This window comes from Cololabis saira, chromosome 2 (assembly GCF_033807715.1).
Source record: "Cololabis saira isolate AMF1-May2022 chromosome 2, fColSai1.1, whole genome shotgun sequence".
NCBI classification, from domain to species: Eukaryota; Metazoa; Chordata; class Actinopteri; order Beloniformes; family Belonidae; genus Cololabis; species Cololabis saira.
In genome coordinates, this window is record NC_084588.1 from 41,087,627 (window position 1) to 41,106,283 (window position 18,657).

An 18,657-nucleotide genomic window follows, 5' to 3' on the forward strand; every position below is an offset into this window, starting at 1 on the left:
TTGCAAAGATTCTGTTTCCTTTATTCATTACTGCCCAACAATATGGTCCAGTGCTAGAAGGCAAGATTTAGTGTGTTGAGTGGATGCATGCCGCTTTGTCCTGGATAAAAGTTGACCAAAGGCTGCCGTGTGGCCTGGTAACATTTTGTTTCAACATCTGGAATATTGGTAAACCTATCAATTTGTCATCACATCTAAAACCCCAGCAATACTCAACATGGCTCTGCAACCAGATCTGCTTCTGGTGTTCACTACTTTACTCTTCCTCTACCAAGAACCAATGCACTAAAGAAGGCTAAAATGTACAGAGCAGTAACATATTGGAATAAGCTTCCACCACATTTAACCATGATAAACAAGATAAAAAAAAAAAGCTGTATTAAAAAATAAATGAATAAAAGCAGGACTTGGCAAGTAAGTCAGTTTTAGTTAGTTGGTTTATTCTGAAATTCTTGGTTTATTCTGAAATTCTGAGTGGAATATTTTTTGTTGTTTGGTTCTGGCTGGTTTCAACAATTTAAGGGTTGAATTCTATTACATCTCAGATTTTTGTTTAGATTTAGTTATGTTTTAATTGTAAGGGTTGTATTTTATTGTTTTATGTGTGCAATGTTGGACCCCAGGAAGAATAGTCTTCACTGCAGTGAGGACTAATGGGGATCCGTAATAAATAAATAAATTAATTAATCATAACAGTAACGGGGGGAGAAGTGGGGTGTTTATTCTTCACTGATGTGTATCATATTCCCCAACTAATACGTTACATTTCATTTAGCTTTTAAAAGTGAGAAGTCTACCAGATACTTGGAGCAGATAATCTCTTTGTTACAAGCTGCTCCTCTGCTCGTCCTGCAGGTGACGGAGGAAACGTCTGACGTCCTGCACAAACTTGGCTACTCGTGCGAGTGTCGAGGACTGATCGATGTCAAGGGGAAAGGAGAGCTGAAAACTTTCTTTGTCTGCACCGACATGAGCAAGCAGCAAGGTATGGGGCTGAGCTGAGTCCAGCCCGCCCGGAGACAGACTCACGAACTCAAGACAAAAGTTTACAGATTCCTGCACAAAAGCGTCGGCCTGTTTTTCAAAGAATTTACAGAAACTGCTTCTCTGTTTTGTTTGTTTTTTATTTTTGCTGGATGTCACTTTTGGACTCGGGTCAGATCAGGTGACTGAGGCGGTCGGTATGTTCCCTCACCGTCTTTTTGTATTCTCAGACACATCCACTTATGTTACTTTTGTACCCCTTTTTGCCTCCTAATTACTGTGATAGAACAAGTGTGTCTTGTATTAATGGAACATTATTTTTGAAGACCTCTTTGGTCCTTTTAAATAAGTGGATTCTGTTGGATCAGTTTGTTCTTGCCGTTTGACACGCACATGGACACGCCGCTCTGCTTCTCCGAGATAAACCTTAGGTACCGAAGAACTCCACTTTCAAGACGTTTTCATGCTTTCTGGCACAGCTACACATCCTAATGCCATCTGATTAAGAATTTAGTCCCATAAATGTACGTTCAAGTGGGAGATCTAGTTCTCTCATCTGGTTCCAGCCGTGCAGTTTGGAGATGTCACTTTTGAGAAGATACACACCGTGTTTCTGGATACGTGTGTGCTTCACGTTTCAGTCTTTCTGCTCAGATTTAACATCTATTCTGGTGTTTAGCCGCCTGTTTTTATACGCGCAGCCACGGAGGAAATGTGACGCATGTTCTTCCCGTATGATCTAACAACCTGCCCGCTATGAATGTTTCTGACCCCGGCTCGTGTTTCCACCTCGACTAAACTCCATCACTCTCTGTGCCTCCTGAAATTTGACGTCTTGTGGCCTTATCATCCGAGACCAACATGTTGTCCTTGTGGTTACATCATCATAATAATAATAATGTTTTAGCCTTTCCGTGAACAAATGTGACAATGACTTTTGTACAGTTACAGAATGTAATAAATGTTTTTCTGCATCTGTCGTGCATCGTTACAAAACAACTGAAGTTTGTATGAATAAAAAGAGTTTATTTGACTGAAATACACACAAATGTCACACAACAAGCACCTTTTTGTACAAAACTTAAGTTAATTGAACTGAACGAAGGTGGTTGGAAGTTCATTTCACAGCAACGCATGACGGCCCATCCGGACAGGCGGACGCCGTCTCCATCGGTTCCCCGGCGTCCTGCACTGAAGACGTGCAGAGTGTTACTGAAATGTTACATTACGTCTAACTTGACAAGCAGGACAGTTACATAAATGTGGTGTTTTACCTGCTGTGAGGTCTAAAAGGGGCTCGGGCGGCTCTGGGCGCAGAGCGACACCCATGGCCTTCCTGATGGCGTGGATGCTGCTGACGTCACACGGAGCTACTTGGCCCGTTAGTTCAGTCAGGTTCCCCGTCACCTTCTCAGCTGCAGTACATGATAACGCAGGATGTATATTAGTGATAGAAACGAAATCATGAATATTTTAAAGTACACATCTCTCTAGAAGGATAAAATTACAAAAAAGCTCCACAGGGATTTGAGTCGGATCACCTTAACGATGCACACTCGTCTGAGTCTAGCAGACAAACCGCACCTTTGTGAGACTAACTAGATAGATGAGGGATTGTTGGTGTACGGCGGGTGCCAAGGCTGCGGTCGGGGAACAAAGGGCCCATGCAGCGGGACTCTCTCTTACCCAGCTCCAGTTCCTTGGCCGTCGGGGCCAGCAAGCAGATCATGTTAGGTGGCTGTTTGGTGCTCAGACGCTCGTTCTGGGCCTCCTGCAAGTCACGCAGGAGCTTTGTGGTCTCGTCCAGTTTCTGCTGGAAGTGTATCGCTCCTGTAACAGATACGGGGCAGACGACACACACACGAGTTACTTCCTCAGGGCACAACACATCCATTCTCCTGGAGCCAGACACACGGGGATCAACTGATTTTGAAGTCTGATTACAAACTTCTGTGAAACATGTGCAGACGGTTAGAATATAATGTTTTTGGGTTATAAATCTCACTTAATATTAGAACATTAAACTTGGTGTGGATTTAAAGCGGTTGTCTTTTGTTTGTCTTAATTCAGAGCAAACTATGATCCATGCACGTGTATTTTTCAGCTATTCTCATCGATGAGGCAAGTCCTCTTATATATATTACACTTTACCTCATCTGATTAATGGGCTTCATGTCAAAGGGCTGTAAAATACAGAAACAGAGACCTGGGATCAAATTATCTGCTCTTCAGATAAACTTGCCCACAAAGTCATCGTGCTTTTGACAGCTACTCATGTTTAGTTTGCGCTTAATGATGCTGATCTATAACAAATACATTAAAAACAACCTTCTGCATGCAGGCATTTAAAGTCCAGGTGCCTGATACACACACAGCAATGTTTAGTTGATGTTTAACGTCAAAAGCATAGAAGAAAAGAGCATTCAAGACTTCTGAATATGTCTTGGTGCTTTACTTCTTCTGAAGAAAGTGTGTGTGTGTGTGTGTGTGTGTGCTGAGGTCGTAAAGACATGAAGATACTTTGAAAAGGTAATTTTCAATTCAGAATGTAGACCAGAGCGAGGTTTTACCGGCAGAGAGCTCCTCGGCCGTCTGCGTGCCTGCAGCCGAGCGCGGGACATCCAGCCGGGGGGCTGATTCGGCCTCAGCTACCTACGAGAGACGGAGGGGAAACGACATGTTTGGCCAGATTACAAAACGCATTCTGTACTGGACAGCTGATGCGTCAAGGGAACATCGTGGCCTTTTGAAGCCTTTTTTTTTTCTTCTCTCGTGCTGCTTCTCCGTTCCAACAAAATCAAACCTAATCAAAAGCTGCAACAACTGAGCAGGGGATGAGTGTAAACTGGAGCGCGGCCAAAAGCAGCAAACAGCCAGCACAGAGGTTGCTGTGTGCGCCGGGAGGTGGGGCCGCCGCTCTGGTTTCCTCCGCTGCTCTGAGGAGCGATTCAGCCTCGCAGCCAGCGGGCACCGAAGGAAAACACGGTCCCCTCCACATTCTTCGGCGTCGGACCCTCAGCAAGTAGCCCTACTGTGTCTTCAGGGGAAAAGTTCTTTCCATGCGCGGACGGATCGCAGCGAACGGCCAGCCCCCGCCGTGTTGACACAGCTGCTGGATGCAGGAACCATCTCAAATTAAATGAAGGATACTCACACTGGCTGCAGTGGGAGAACACGTGACGGGCTTTCCACGGAGCTGCCGAGCAGCAGGGTTTGTGTTACGCACAACGCATTGATTTATTGTCATATTATACTTGTTTGTCTCTGCTGCTCTTGGACAACTTTTGTAAAAACACAGTATAGAGAAGGTAATGAGGACAAACTCACCTCATCCTTGTCCACTTGAGTATTTGCTGACTCTTGTACCTGCTTAAAAGGTTGAAAAACAAAAACTGTTTTACTCAACAACTTCTACCTGAGCTGCTATAATCAGGAGCGAGAGTCATGAAGCTTCTTACTGGCTCGGTGGCCTTTAGGCTCCTTGAATGTTCTCCATTGGTCATCGCATCCAGAAAGTTGTCTGCTAGTTTGAACCTGTATTCATCTGGTTTGGCCAGGAACTCCGACAGACTGCTAGTGCTAAACACACACACACAAAAACACGACACAAATCAATTACATCTGAATGAGAAAATGAGAAACTGATCTCAATGCAGCTGAAATTTCCTGGGAAAGTGACTGCATTTGCCCAGTGAGGCAAAGGTGAGTGAGGACATGCCGGAAAGAAGCTAATAACACATTTCTATAGATCTGAAATCAAATGAAAAGATCCAGCAGGTGACGACACACAAGAGCAGCAGGGCAGCAACTACAGTCTCTGAATAAAGTTATGTACCAGTTAAGCAAAAGTAACCATGAATACAGAAGCTGTGAGGACAGAAACAGTTGATCACGTCACATACGGATAAATTAGTGTGTTTAGTACGACACACCAGTTGCAAAACACTGCTCTGCTGTGGAATGAGGTTTTTGACTAGGAAGAAGTTAAAAGTGTTAAACGTGGGTGCAGCTCTCGGATGACGGCTGGACGCAGAGAACCTCACAGACCTCAAGGAGAATCAGCAGCTCATTGTCCCGGCGTTACAGCTTCGTATGCTATCTGGATGCTATCTCTGCCTCTGCCTCTGCGTCTACCCCCCCCCTCCCCGAGCTGTCAAACCGCTCCCGACTCATCCTGAACTACAACTGAAAGCTGTCAGCCCCTGAACGCTCCTAAACTCTCCCGTCATTGTTGAGCGTCTCACCAACCCACGTCCTCTTTCTCTCCGCAGCAGCTCGTCTCCTCCTCCTCCTCATTAGCACGACTAAAGACGCAGCTTTTCACTGACAGCTAGGAAGATACCGTGCGACTCAGTCCAACTTGGAAAAACTACTTGATATCAGCTAACTACTCCCAAGGAAGCATCCTTGTCACCTAGCAACTGGGACCTGACGTGGATCCCTCCCCTTCTCAGACGTTTAACTAGCTCACCTGCCTGCCGGGTTTGAGAGCCCCGTTTCAGAGGCTGCAGCATTGTGATTGGCCGGCAGGTGAGAGATACAGTAAGTGACACTGATGCTGCTGTGAAATTATGAAAGAAAAGTCCATCGTATAAAAAAAGTAGGGCTGGGACTTTATCGCATTAATTAATTACAGAAAAATAACGCAACAAAAAAAAATAACGCATTTAATCGCAATTTACTTTTGCACTCCAAACAGTGCGGAATGTTTCTCATTGCACGAGTTCCCGGTAGAAGTTACCCGTTTAATTTTACTAAACAAAAACAATGTGTTTTAGACATAGACAGTTTACAAAAAGTCCTGAAAAAGCTTGAATATAGCTAACTTGAATTTATGATTGTGCCTTGTGGACAATGCAATCATAATCCCTTTATTCATATTGCACTTTATGTTAACACTCAGTTATCAAAATAAACACAATTTTGTTGTTTAAGCCCATTTATGTGTCAATTCAATGATTCAGTCGTATACCAACATGCATTTAAATTGAAAAATTTTGCTTATCGTGTCAAATATTGATATGCGATTAATTGCGATTAATTAATTACAAAGCCTCTAATGAATTAGATTAATTTTTTTAATCGAGTCCCACCACTAAAAAAAAGATTTTGAAACTAACTGCTACGGTACAAGTAAAGAATCCAGTTATACAGAGCTAAAGAAGCAATTTTCGCAGTTTGTGCTTAAAACAGGGTTTTAGCTCCTCTCTCTGCTATGATGAAAGTGCTGCACTAGTATTTCTGGATGTTATTTCCCACTCTCGTTGTTCTCCGACAACAAAAATGCTGAAGAGAAAAGCTTTTCAGGGACATTAACGTCACAAGTTTTCCCCTTCCCTCAATTTGTTTATTGAACGGTAAACACCTCGGAGCTACATAAGAGGCAGTAAACCAAGTTGGTATTGAGTTTCCTGCGAGGGAGAATAAAGGAGGATGATGTCAGTGAGGCTCCGTCCACAGCTGGCCGCTGACCTCCTCTAGACCGACCGAACCAAGCAAAGACAAACGGGAAAAGAGGAACATCTGGAAGGTAATCGGACAGGAATGCCTCCGGTGATGTAATGTGTGCATCTCTCAGAGCTGGAGTGTGTCTGATGCACCGACCTGTCTGAGCCCCGAGGGCTGGACTCCTCTCCGTAGAACGAGTAGATAAGGTCAGAGTCGTCCTTGCTGACGTTGGCGAAGCTGGAGTCATAAGTGGGTGCGAAGGAGGTGAATGGTCCGTAGTTTAAGTAGCAAACTGGGGAAGGTGTCAAAGACAAGGAAGCTCATTGCCTATTATGGGAGTATCTGGTATGTAAGACCAAAAAAACTGGCTCAGACCGGTACCTGGAGTGATCTTGTTCCTCTTGTCCTCCCTGAAGCCCTGCAGCGCGTTCACACCGCTCTGCAGCCGAGTGGACATCATGCCCAGTTTAACGGGACAGTAACCAGCATCTGCAACAGCAAACATTCACACTTTGAGCAGGATATAAGTTCATTCAAGCCCGCGCTGCACATAAACATCATGTTCCACGTCAAGTAGCCGTCAGAGTATTTATATTTGAAATCAGTGACGAGTATTTCTCTGAGTCCAAGATAAACTACTTATGATTTGTACTTTGTAGAAACATGTCAGACTGCAAATATACAGTTTAGGTTCATGAAAGGCCGAGAAAACCCTGTTCTATTTACAATAAATAAATCTGAAATGGATTTGCTTGAAAACATTTTTGCAAATGTGAAATAAATTCAAGCTTTATGTCAGATATAAATGACGACCATAAGCTTTTTTCTTCTTTTTCAAAAGTGAGTAATTGTCTGAGTTCTTTTAAGCTTTTAAAAATGGACCGACCTCCTGCTGACGGATCTGCCGAGTTCAGGATGCCGAGAGTGGTGGAGCCATCAGACTTCCGCCTCACAAACTCTACCTGGAGAACAAATACACCGTCAACTACATTTCAGTGGGGAGTAGAAAAAAATAAGGGGGGGGGGGGGGGGGGGGGGGGTTTCACTAATAACCAATATTTAAGAAAAAAAGGTCACCACAAACACTGAATGTGGAGTTAAAAGTATGCATATTTCCTCAAAAATGGGGGAAATGTTGCCTCCCCCCCCATCATGCTGCCACCTGAGGATCACAGCATTTTTAAAAGCAGGTACATTGATGTCACACTCCTTTAATGGCGGTTTCTCACATCACTCTGCAGCAGCCTGTTAGACAGCTTTCCTCCAGACTCTTCGATGACCTTGCGGATTTCCTGAAGCTCCTTCTCTGCATTTGCCGCTTCGTCCTTGGAGTCTTTGTCCTGTCTGCAAAGGAAAAACAAATTGAAAGAAGACGGATGAGACACTCTGACCGTGAACCAAAAGGCTTTTCACTTTGTACCGACAACAGGAAATCACGCTCACAGCTCACACAAGCTTTTTTGTTTCATAAAATGCCGACATTCATCTGTTTCACGTATCGTCGGTCTGTGAGCTTTTGCTGACGCCAATAAACGTCATTGATTTTTCTGCTTTAAGGCGTAGCTGAATGAGCATAGCAGCCGGCTTTCTGAGGATACTTCTCTGACAATGAGTCATTATCTGACAAATGATTTCAGTTCAGCAGCAGGGGTGGAAACTAAAGCGATGTAGATGATGTACAGCTACAACAGTTGACAGGTCCCGGCATGTTGTCAGGCATACTTCACATTCTCAGCCCTCAGCTCCTGGGAGGAATAACCAGGGCCGGGAAAGAGTTAAGCTAAAGGGAAGCAACGCTCTGCAGACAGGGGATGAACATGCTGGTTCTGACAAGTTTTATTAGCGTCACTCATATCACTCTGAACTATTTCTGAGACATCTGTGACTGGGTTTTCAGTGCGTCTCTGGCCCTGTCTGAAGCACCTGGGAATACTGGGCGTCTGGGAGCGCTCGCTGGTGTCGGTGGTCACGGATCCCGCCTTGCTCGGGTCCTGGCCGCCCCCCCCCTGGTCCTCAGTCTTCAGCGGCTGTTTGGTGCAGGGGTCCAGGCCAGACATGAACACTATGCTCTGCTTCAGGCTCTCCAGCCTTTCCTATTGGAAGAGCAGAACAGTTTTTTTTTTTAATTTATGAAAGAAAACAAGTGAAGAGAGAGAGGAAAAAAAAACTGCTATTGCTGAAGCTCTCTTGAATGCTTGAAATAATATTTGATGCTTTCTGCTGCCCCCGTCTGTTGAATCATTGCAAAAACAGGCCTTATTTGACTGTTTTAAGACTCTGAAAGCAGATGCATCACTAATATTAGAGTAGATAAACACCACATGTATTCAATAAAAAAAAAAGCATTTATGTTATGTGATCAGATCTTTAGAGTTTAAAAACTCCCCTGATGAGAGCTCAGCAATCTGAAGAGATGGTTTGGTGTCTGAGTGTGTGTTGAGGTGTATTAGGCTAATAGTTTTTCCAAATTAATGAATTAAGTCTTCTCAGTGGGGGTCTTGTTGCAATCCAATCTTTAATTTTAAATGCCACAATGGACATAATTTCTGTCGGAAAAGATCAGTATTGATGATTCACCGTACAGCAGTCCCAATACTCGGGTTTAAATGCAGTGTGCACACACTAAACTGGCTATGTGTGCAGCCTGATGCTTTCTAGTGTTGATACCTTCACACATAATTTGAAAAGAAAATCCCCACAAAAAAGCACTTGCACATTTAAAAACAAAAGTAGGCATGAATGTGGCAGGTCAGATATTAGCTCAAAATGACAAAACAAAAGACATCTTGCAGCAGACAAAGAATATTGGAAAGACTGAACTCTAACTACACACAGTTTTTAAATAACATGTCTGCATCTGAAGCAATAAAATGACTTAATTTAACCTTTACATTATTCATGCTGAAGGGTTTTACATCGTGTTCGGGGTCACAAGCCGGCAAGGAGCAACTTGGCAGTCTGCAAACCCACACAGAGGTGTTATTCTGAATAAATCATCTTCATACCGGGCTCAGGATCTTCATGCCAGTGTGCAACAGTTTCCGAGCAGCCTTATGGTAGATCGTCTCGGGTTTGTTGTAAATCATGGCGTTTTCACACATTATTCTGAAATCCACCTGCAGCGACACATACTTGACAGTTTAGGGATGTGTATAAATCTTGTCCTTCTGACTAAACTAATGATCGTTCCTTCACAGTTTTGCTATATTATTCAAGTTTGTATGGTAAAACATTCATCCTACATGAGCAACACCTTCTAGGCATCAGTTGTTTTGATTTATCTACCTCTGATTTCTGAGTGGACTGATTCACGTACCTTCAGTTCATCCAGCGTCTGGTAACACTCTTTCTTTACCCTGTCCTTCATTGAGCTGAAGTCCATGGGGCGTTTGATTATCGAGGAGTAGCCTGGCGCGATGAGGTCTGTCACCGGGAACGAGAAAAATGCACTCGGGTCTTTCCTGCAGAGTAGATTTGCAGTTGCAAAAAAAAAAAAAAAAAAAGGAAAAAAAAGTGCAAGTAAGACTTTAGTCCAAAGTCTTTGAAGACATATTGTACAAAAATAACAAGAGTTCAACAACAGGTTCAATGCTTCACCTTTGCAGTTGCCTGATGAGCTGATTCAATGCTTCCTGCAGCGGAGTTTGCTCTTTTTCTACGAGAGAGAAGAATTAAAATACATGAGTTAAGTCGTTGATAGTGGACTATATTTCTCTGGAAAGACTGATATTTGGAATTAGTGGTCAGAGGTGCCTTTTTACAGCTAAATTTGGCAAAGTGTACCTGGGAACTGCCTGAAATGTTGGATTCACTGAGGACCTTAGGAATCATTGCTGTGTATGTATTCTGGATCTGCTACATATTTCAAATTATTTGTATATATACTGGACATGTCTAATTTTAAAAATGCATAATAAAAAGAACGTTTTAAAAAAAAAAGACAATCAGAATTACCTAACAATCAGAATTGAATTACTAATTTTCACAGGTCACGGGGTAAACAGCATTTCATAGACACCCTTTCCTTTGCCAACAAATACTTTTTTTTTTTTTTTTTTTAAGTTAAACAAGATCACTTCAACACCAAACAAAATGCCCCAGCACAGACATAAAGTTTAGGCTATTATACAGCAGATGGGTGGATGGATAGATGCATGGATGGCTGTATTTTCCTCCATTTCCCTCCTTTCAGTAAATCTGAAAATTATTTCATGATTGATTATTTTTGATAAAAATTCTGGTTTTACAAAGTATTTTATGAATCATTGCTGTGTGTGTATTCTGGATTTGCTACATACAGTTGTGTGAAAAAGTGTTTGGCCCCTTGCCCCACTTTTTCCACACCAGGCTATGTAGGTTTGGATTTTTTTTCCCACTTAATAATAAAAACCTTCATTTAAAACCTGCATTTTGTGTTTACTTGTGTCATCTTTGTCTAATATTTAGATTTGTTTGATGATCTGAAACATTTAAGTGTGACAAACATGCAAAAAAAAAAAAAAGAAATCAGGAAGGGGGCAAAAACTTTTTCACACAAGTGTATTTCAAATTATTTGTATATATACTGCACTGGACATGTATCCTTTTAAAAATGTATAATAAAAAAAATGAGTTAAATATATGAGTTAAAGTTGACTGAAGCTCTGATAACAATCCCTGGATGATTTCCCACCTTCTTGTTTATCCAGCTCTGAGCGGATGGGAGTTCTGCTCCTCTCCCTCTCGTCATCTGCTTCTGCATCCTGTCCTTTCTTCTTCTTAGTGATCTAACAGAAACGTAAACAAGACAATAATGAGGATAAAACATCACATTTGGGAGGGTAAAGGTCCTCAACCATCTCCTCTAGAGGAGTGGTTCTCAAATGGGGGTACGCGTGATTTTAAAATATACATATATTTAAAAAGTAGCATCCATGCAAAAATCCTTTCAAAATAAATATTTAATAAATAATTGAGGAAAATATAAGTCTAAATTCATAAAATGAATTTTATCTTCAGGAGTAGGCTATTCAACTTATTATCCTAAAACCGCAGAGTATCCCCCACACCAGGATGGTTCCACCTAACCTGTCAATCACTTGGACCAACGATGGAGTCGTGGTTGAAGCATAGCAGCAATATTTTTATGTTTAATAAATCAGTTACTGGTGGCACAGTGCTCTGTTTTAGGTCTTTTTTTTTTTCAAAACAAAAAAGTACTTTGCGATGGTTAGGGGGTAATATAAAAATATTTCACAGGGGGTACATCCAGTACTCGAGTTGTAAAAAACAATCAGGGGAGATGGTGGATTTTATCATATGGGGACAGATCCTTTGTGCTGATTACAAATAATATAATATATTACAAATAAGAGCACTGACCAAAAACCCTGCAGAAATACTGCAGGAATGACATAGCAGCAGTTAAATGCAGCCTTCTGTAAGCTTTAAATATCCACTGGGCTTACATCAAATACATGAAAACACAACAATAAAAAACACTTTTCTGAACTTATCAATATGACTCTGTCCTTCACAGGATAAATAAAATGGATCACTGCAAAAACTCAAAATCTTAACAAGAATATTTGTCTTATTTCTAGTTAAAATGTCTCATTTTAGTAAAAAAAATCTCATTACACTTAAAACAAGACTCATCACTGGAAAAAACGACAATTTTCACCTGTTTCAAGTAGATTTTCACTTAAAATAAGTAGAAAAAACTGCATGTGGAACAAGATTTTATTTTATCTTATAATGAGAAGATAAATCTTGTCCCTTTGGCAGATTTTTCTACTTATTTCAAGTGAAAATTTACTTGAAACAGGTGAAAATTGTCAAAAAAGTTATTTTTCTGGTGATGACTCTAAATGTTGAAATAGCAGTAAAACCACATTCATTGATGAAATGACATAAGGGATGGAAAGGGGGGATGATTTTGACCGTTTTTATTTCAGGGGGGATGCCATCCCCCCTCAACTCGAGTACTGGGTATATCACTGAAAAAAGGTTGAGGACCACTGCTCTACAGCCGTGATTCCCAACCCCCGGTCCCCGGACCGGTACCGGTCCGTAGAGCTGTTACTACCGGGCCGTGGAATGGCTTGTGTTCCGATCATAATTAGGGCTGCAACGACGTTGTCGACAAAAAGCGATAATCAAAATCGTCGGCAATTGTCACCAGACGTTTTTTTCCCAATGGAGTGAGGCATCTCACTTCACTTCACCTCATACAATCTCTGCCGAGACCCGCGTCTCAGCGCTGCTTTTTTTCTTTTTTTTTTCTTTTTTGCGTCTCCCCGCACCAGACGACTGCGCTCACTGATCAATACTGCAGATGCTGATCAATGATGAGCAGGGGTCCGTTTCACAAAGCAGGTTTAGTGAAAACTCTGAGTCTGTTAACCCTGAAATGAGGGAAACTGAGTTTTCCGTTTCACAAAGGGAGGTAACTCAAACCAGAGAAAGAGAGGTAACTCTAGCCTGTTTCACAAAGAGAGGTAACTTAAGCTCTCGGCCAGTTACCGTAGTAACAGACTCTCTCAAACTAACCTGGTCGGGACCAGGTTTATATCGTGAAACCTGGAGTTTCTCTGCGTCTCCGCCTCTTTCAGAGACACACGCACATTTGATTTCCTCATTCATTCAGTCAACAGGCGAGTTTTGGCGAAGTTCTGCCGTCTGTCATTAAAAACAGAGTCATATAGTACTGGAGTTGAGGGGGGATGAGGGGGGACGGCATCCCCCCTGAAATAAAAACGGTCCAAATCATCCCCCCTATAAAACTGCCACCCCTCCTTTCCATCCCTTATGTCATTTCATCAATGAATATGGTTTTACTGCTATTTCAACATTTACAGTCATCACCAGAAAAAAAACTTATTTGACAATTTTCATCTGTTTCAAGTAAATTTTCACTTGAAATAAGTAGAAAAATCTGCCAGTGGGACAAGATTTATCTTCTCATTACAAGCAAAAAAATCTTGTTCCACTGGCAGATTTTTCTACTTATTTCAAGTGAAAATCTACTTGAAACAGGTGAAAATTGTTTTTTTTTCCAGTGATGAGTCTTGTTTTAAGTGTAATGAGATGTTTTTTACTAAAATGATTTTAACTAAAAATAGGACAAATATTCTAGATTGTGAGTTTTTGCATTGATCCATGTTACTTATCCTGTGAAGGACAGAGTCATATTGATAAGTTCAGAAAAGTGTTTTTTATTGTTGTGTTTTGATGTATTTGATGTAAGCCCAGTGGATATTTAAAGCTTACAGAAGGCTGCATTTAACTGCTGCTATGTCATTCCTGCAGTATTTCTGCAGGTGTTTTGGTCACTGCTATTATTTGTAATATATTATATTATTTGTAATCAGCACAAATTATCTGTCCCCATATGATCAAATCCACCACCCCCCCTGAATTGTTTTTACAACTCGAGTACTGCATATATATATTAGAAGTCCATTGTCACGAACACGGCATGTCCTTTTGATGAAGACACAATTGATGAAGGTGCAGAATTAATGCGCAGAGAATTAAATATTCGTCGGGAGATGGTTATACGCGTAATACATGTATATTACAGTACATAGTCTCATTACAAGCAAAACAATATATGTTAATCCTTTATTTGTTATAATTTTGATGATTGAATTGTTTAATTAATTTTTTGAGATTTTTTATTTGGGGTTTTCATAAACTGTAAGCCATAGGCTAATCATCAAAATTATAACAAATAAAGGCTTGAAATATCTCACTTTGCATGTAGTGGGAAATAATATTTGTTTCACCTTAAGTTGAATTTACTACGAATGAAGTTTTGCAATATATTCAAATTTTCCGACCTCCACCTGTAGATTATTACATGAATAAATAAGAGCATAATACAGGGGTCTCCAACTCCGGTCCTGGAGAGACCTATCCAGCATGTTTTAGGTGTCTCCCTGCATGAATGACAGCAGCAAAGTTGAATAAAATATCTATTTTTCATTGAAGTACCCATCTTTCTCGTGTTTATTATCATTTGCCACATAATTAAAGCAACCTCATACTAAATTTAAGAAAACAATTTTTGCATTTTTTTGTCATATCATTTCATCCAAAACTTGTATAAATCGAAATGTGTTTCTTTGAGTGGCAGCCCTGTCATGGCTTGGCGGACAATAAGTTCTGGTACCTGACCGGACTGAACAGCGCAATGCACAGGTGCTGTATGCAGGTTAGGTACAGTCAGCTGCAGAGATGAGCGGACCTCAGCAAACCTCCATGAGCCGTTTCTTTACTGGTTGTTCGAGTAAAAGAAATAGTGATGAACAAGTGGAAAATCCTACCAAAAAGAAAAGCAAAAGCTTTAATCGTAAGTACGACATTATGTATATAAAATACGGATTTGTTGCAACGGGCGATTTGGAGGCGCCAAACAGGGGCGTCACTAGACTTAAGATTGTACTGGGGCACAGCTGGGGCACAGAGAATGCATGCGAGTGCGCGGAGCGCACGAGCAAAAAATTTTTTAGCACTTATTTATAATAAAAAAGCTGAAATGGTGCTTTAAATCAGTGTTTCCCAACCCTGGTCCTCGAGGCAACCCTGTCCTGCATGTTTTAGATGTTTCCCTGCTTCAGCACACCGTGATACAAGTGGCTGTGTCATCAACAGAAGTGTCAAGACCTTGATGACAAGCTAATTAGGACCATTAATTAGAATCAGGTGTGATGATGCAGGAAACATGTAGAACATGCAGGACAGGGTTGGAGACCCCTGCTGAATACAATCATGTATTGTCCTAATGGCGTTTCAACTTTATTCAGAGGCTGTAAATCTCCAACATTGTAGTGCATTATCAATTTGTCTACCTGTTACTGGGAAATCAGACCTCTTGGTCTTTCTGGGAACTTTTTTGATTGTCAAGGACTAGCAGATATTTTCTCCCACTGGACTGATGCTTTAACTCCACATGACGTTTCAAATGTGAAGTTGACGAGGCAGACGTTCAGACTTGTTTTCTCAGACATAATCTTCACAGAAAGGTTAGTTTCCTACCGTCAGACTCTTTGGGAGACGATGTGTAAAATTCCCGCAGATAATCAGTACTCGAGTTGTAAAAAAAAAATCAGGGGGGATGGTGGATTTTATCATATGGGGACAGATAATTTGTGCTCATTACAAATAATATAATATATTACAAATAATAGCACTGACCAAAACACCTGCAGAAATCCTGCAGGAATGACATAGCAGCAGTTAAATGCAGCCTTCTGTAAGCTTTAAATATCCACTGGGCTTACATCAAATACATCAAAACACAACAATAAAAAACACTTTTCTGAAATTATCAATATGACTCTGTCCTTCACAGGATAAGTAAAATGGATCACTGCAAAAACTCTAAATCTTAAAAGAATATTTGTTCTATTTCTAGTTAAAATTTCTCATTTCAGTAAAAAATCTTATTACACTTAAAACAAGACTCATCACTGGAAAAAAACAACAATTTTCACCTGTTTCAAGTAGATTTTCACTTGAAATAAGTAGAAAAATCTGCCAGGGGAACAATATTTTTTTTGCTTGTAATAAGAAGATAAATCTTGTCTCACTGGCAGATTTTTCTACTTATTTCAAGTGAAAATGTACTTGAAACAGGTGAAAATTGTCAAATAAGTTATTTTTATGGAGTTATTTTTCTGGTGATGACTCTAAATGTTGAAATAGCAGTAAAACCACATTCATTGATGAAATGACATAAGGGATGGAAAGGAGGGATGGCAGTTTTACAGGGGGGATGATTTGGACCGTTTTTATTTCAGGGGGGATGCCATCCCCCCTCATCCCCCTTCAACTCGAGTACTGCAGATAATGATAAGCGGATCATCATCTGACGGCTCGCTGACGCTGCGTCTGCAACGTCTCTCTCTTCACTGGTCAAGGCTGATTTATGGTTCCGTGTTAAATCGACGGCGCGGACTACAGCGTAAGGTACGCGGCAGGCGACGTGAAGCATACGGTCCGCACGCCGCGTATCCTACGCCGTAGGTTCCGCGTTGGTCTAACGCGGAACCATAAATCAGCCTTCATTCGTAAAGACTGCACCGGGCTCGTCGAGCATTTTAAATATGCGCGCCGCCCGCTGGTGAAATGAGAAGGATTATTCGTTCATTTGAATGCGTTCATGCACAACACTGGTGTATTCTATGTGGAGTTAAAACTCCGAAATTCATTTTTTACTGGTGAAATTTTTACTGGGGCACTGCAGATCAATACTGGGGCACGTGCCCCAGTAAAATCTGTCTGGCGACGCCGATGGCGCCAAACCCACTATGTTTTATGTGGAGAAACGCTCGCCAACGAAGCAATGAAGCCATCCAAGCTCCAAAGACACTTAAATACAAAACATCTTTCTCTCAAAGACAAACCAGTGGATTTTTTCGAAAGGAAAAAACGTGAGTTAGATTTGCAGAAGCAAGTTTTAAAGGCCACAACATCAGCTAACGTCGCTGATGATAGCCTGCATTTTAAAATGCATTGTTTTTTTCTAAAATGTTTATTAAAATTGACATAAATTGTCAACCGGTCCCTGAGCTTTTTGTTTATACTTCTGCTGGTCCCCGGCACAAAAAAGGTTGGGAACCCCTGCTCTACAGGATGGAGGAGGCATCTTGGATGCTTTCACCTTCTTCTTCCCTTTGGTACTGTCGGGGGATCCGAGGTTTCTATCTTTATCCTTCTTCCTTTTCTTCTTTTTCTCCTTCTGCTTGCCGGAGTCGGCCGGCGTCTCCTCGTAGAAGGTGTCCCGGCTGGAGCTGCCGGTGGTCACCTCGTTACCAGAAACTTTCAGCACCAGTTTCAGAGGTCTGTCTCCAAACTCTGCGGAACAAACCCAGAGGAGCTCAACACACACACAACCACGTCCTCTAAGGCTAAAACCTCTATTTTTTTATCCAATAGGGTTTAAAGACCAAAACCAGCTTGCAAATGCAGAACAAATGTGTACATGTGGACCATGAATCACATAAACAGTTAAATGACTAGTCAGCTAAGCTAACAAGCTAGCGATATAATCGCTATAAACCCGGGAATCAAGCCGCCGTGTTTAAATACTAAGTAATACCAATAAATCTGGGATTTATTACGATAAAAGCTCGAGTTATTTACAATATTATACCTTCATATCCATGTTTGTCGGACTTGTGTTTCTTGTGCTTCTTCCCCATTGTTTGTGTTGTGATGAGTGAGTGCGCGCGCAGCTCCTGCAGCGCCGCCTGTCGGCGTGGCGGGAAAAACACGCGCCACTGCTCATGACGTCACACTTGCATCCACGAGATGGCGGGAGAGGCTTTGAAATTCACCTCATCCGCAAATCCCGGGCGCGTTATCCTACTGTTGTGAGCAAGCAGCCACCATCAGTAAGTAAAGGGAGAAATTACATTTATTGTCTTGTTTTGGATAATTATTTTTCAAAGAAGCCAATGTTGCTTTGCCATCAGTTTATGTCAAATAAATGGAAGAGGGCATCAATCAGAGATCCCAGTCAATAACAAACCGTCTAATGAAACTTCTCAACCAGTTCATGCATTTTAATTATAATTTCACCCTCTAAGTTTGAAATTCAAGATTGATACATTGACCAAAGACCAAAGGGCCCAAAGTCCACCATTCATTTTGTGCTTCTACTGATTTAATAGAATACAGAATAGAATAGAATAAGCTTTATTGGCCAAGTATGAACATGCCAGACAGGGAATTTGTTTTTGCTTTTTTTCACTCACTGAACCCAGATTTAAATAGTTACAAATGGCTCTTATTAACATACAATTTAAAAGTGAAAGGTGCAGAATTATGAGGTAGTCATGATTATTGAAAGGTGCATTGTTACAGCATATGATTGTGGCTATTATTATTATTATTATTAAACAGTGATTGATTACTCTGAGACTCTATGAGTGATGAGAGTTGAGCAACAGCTTGGGGGAAGAAACCAATTAACCGATTTTTTTGGGTGATCTAGAACGTCTAATCATGATCCCCAATGAGGTATGTAAGTGCATGCTGGAAACTGGCATAATGATCAATTGGGAACCCTACACTATCATATGCTGTAACAATGCACCTTCCAATAATCATATCTACCTCATTCTGCTGCACCTTTCACTTTTTAAAAATTGTATATATGTTATTAAGAGCTGTCATTACCATGTCTACCTCATGCTGCTGCACCTTTCACTTTTTTAATTGTATATATGTTAATAA

The 18,657-nt window shown here is 41.2% G+C and overlaps 2 protein-coding genes across 5 annotated transcripts in view; one reads left to right on the forward strand and one right to left on the reverse strand.

The window, feature by feature from the left end:
• adcy7 (adenylate cyclase 7) overlaps positions 1–3,013 on the forward strand; it is a 38,193-nt gene extending 35,180 nt beyond the window's left edge. For all 4 annotated transcript variants that reach the window (XM_061745719.1, XM_061745736.1, XM_061745728.1 and 1 more), the window contains one exon: positions 856–3,013. In XM_061745719.1, the coding sequence (XP_061601703.1) occupies positions 856–1,002 (147 nt within the window). In that variant the 3' untranslated portion in view covers positions 1,003–3,013. The remainder of the gene's footprint in view (positions 1–855) is intronic.
• brd7 (bromodomain containing 7) lies at positions 1,990–17,651 on the reverse strand. The gene is made up of 17 exons (XM_061735128.1): positions 17,573–17,651; positions 17,081–17,274; positions 11,105–11,198; positions 10,030–10,087; positions 9,749–9,893; positions 9,438–9,548; positions 8,356–8,525; positions 7,662–7,776; positions 7,319–7,394; positions 6,814–6,921; positions 6,589–6,724; positions 4,443–4,563; positions 4,231–4,353; positions 3,555–3,636; positions 2,671–2,814; positions 2,259–2,399; positions 1,990–2,175 (listed from the first exon to the last, which is right to left on the reverse strand). The coding sequence occupies exons 1-17, from the start codon at positions 17,619–17,621 to the stop codon at positions 2,102–2,104; spliced, it is 1,941 nt and encodes a 646-aa protein (XP_061591112.1). The 5' UTR covers positions 17,622–17,651; the 3' UTR covers positions 1,990–2,101.
• Between the last annotated feature and the right edge of the window lie 1,006 nt (positions 17,652–18,657).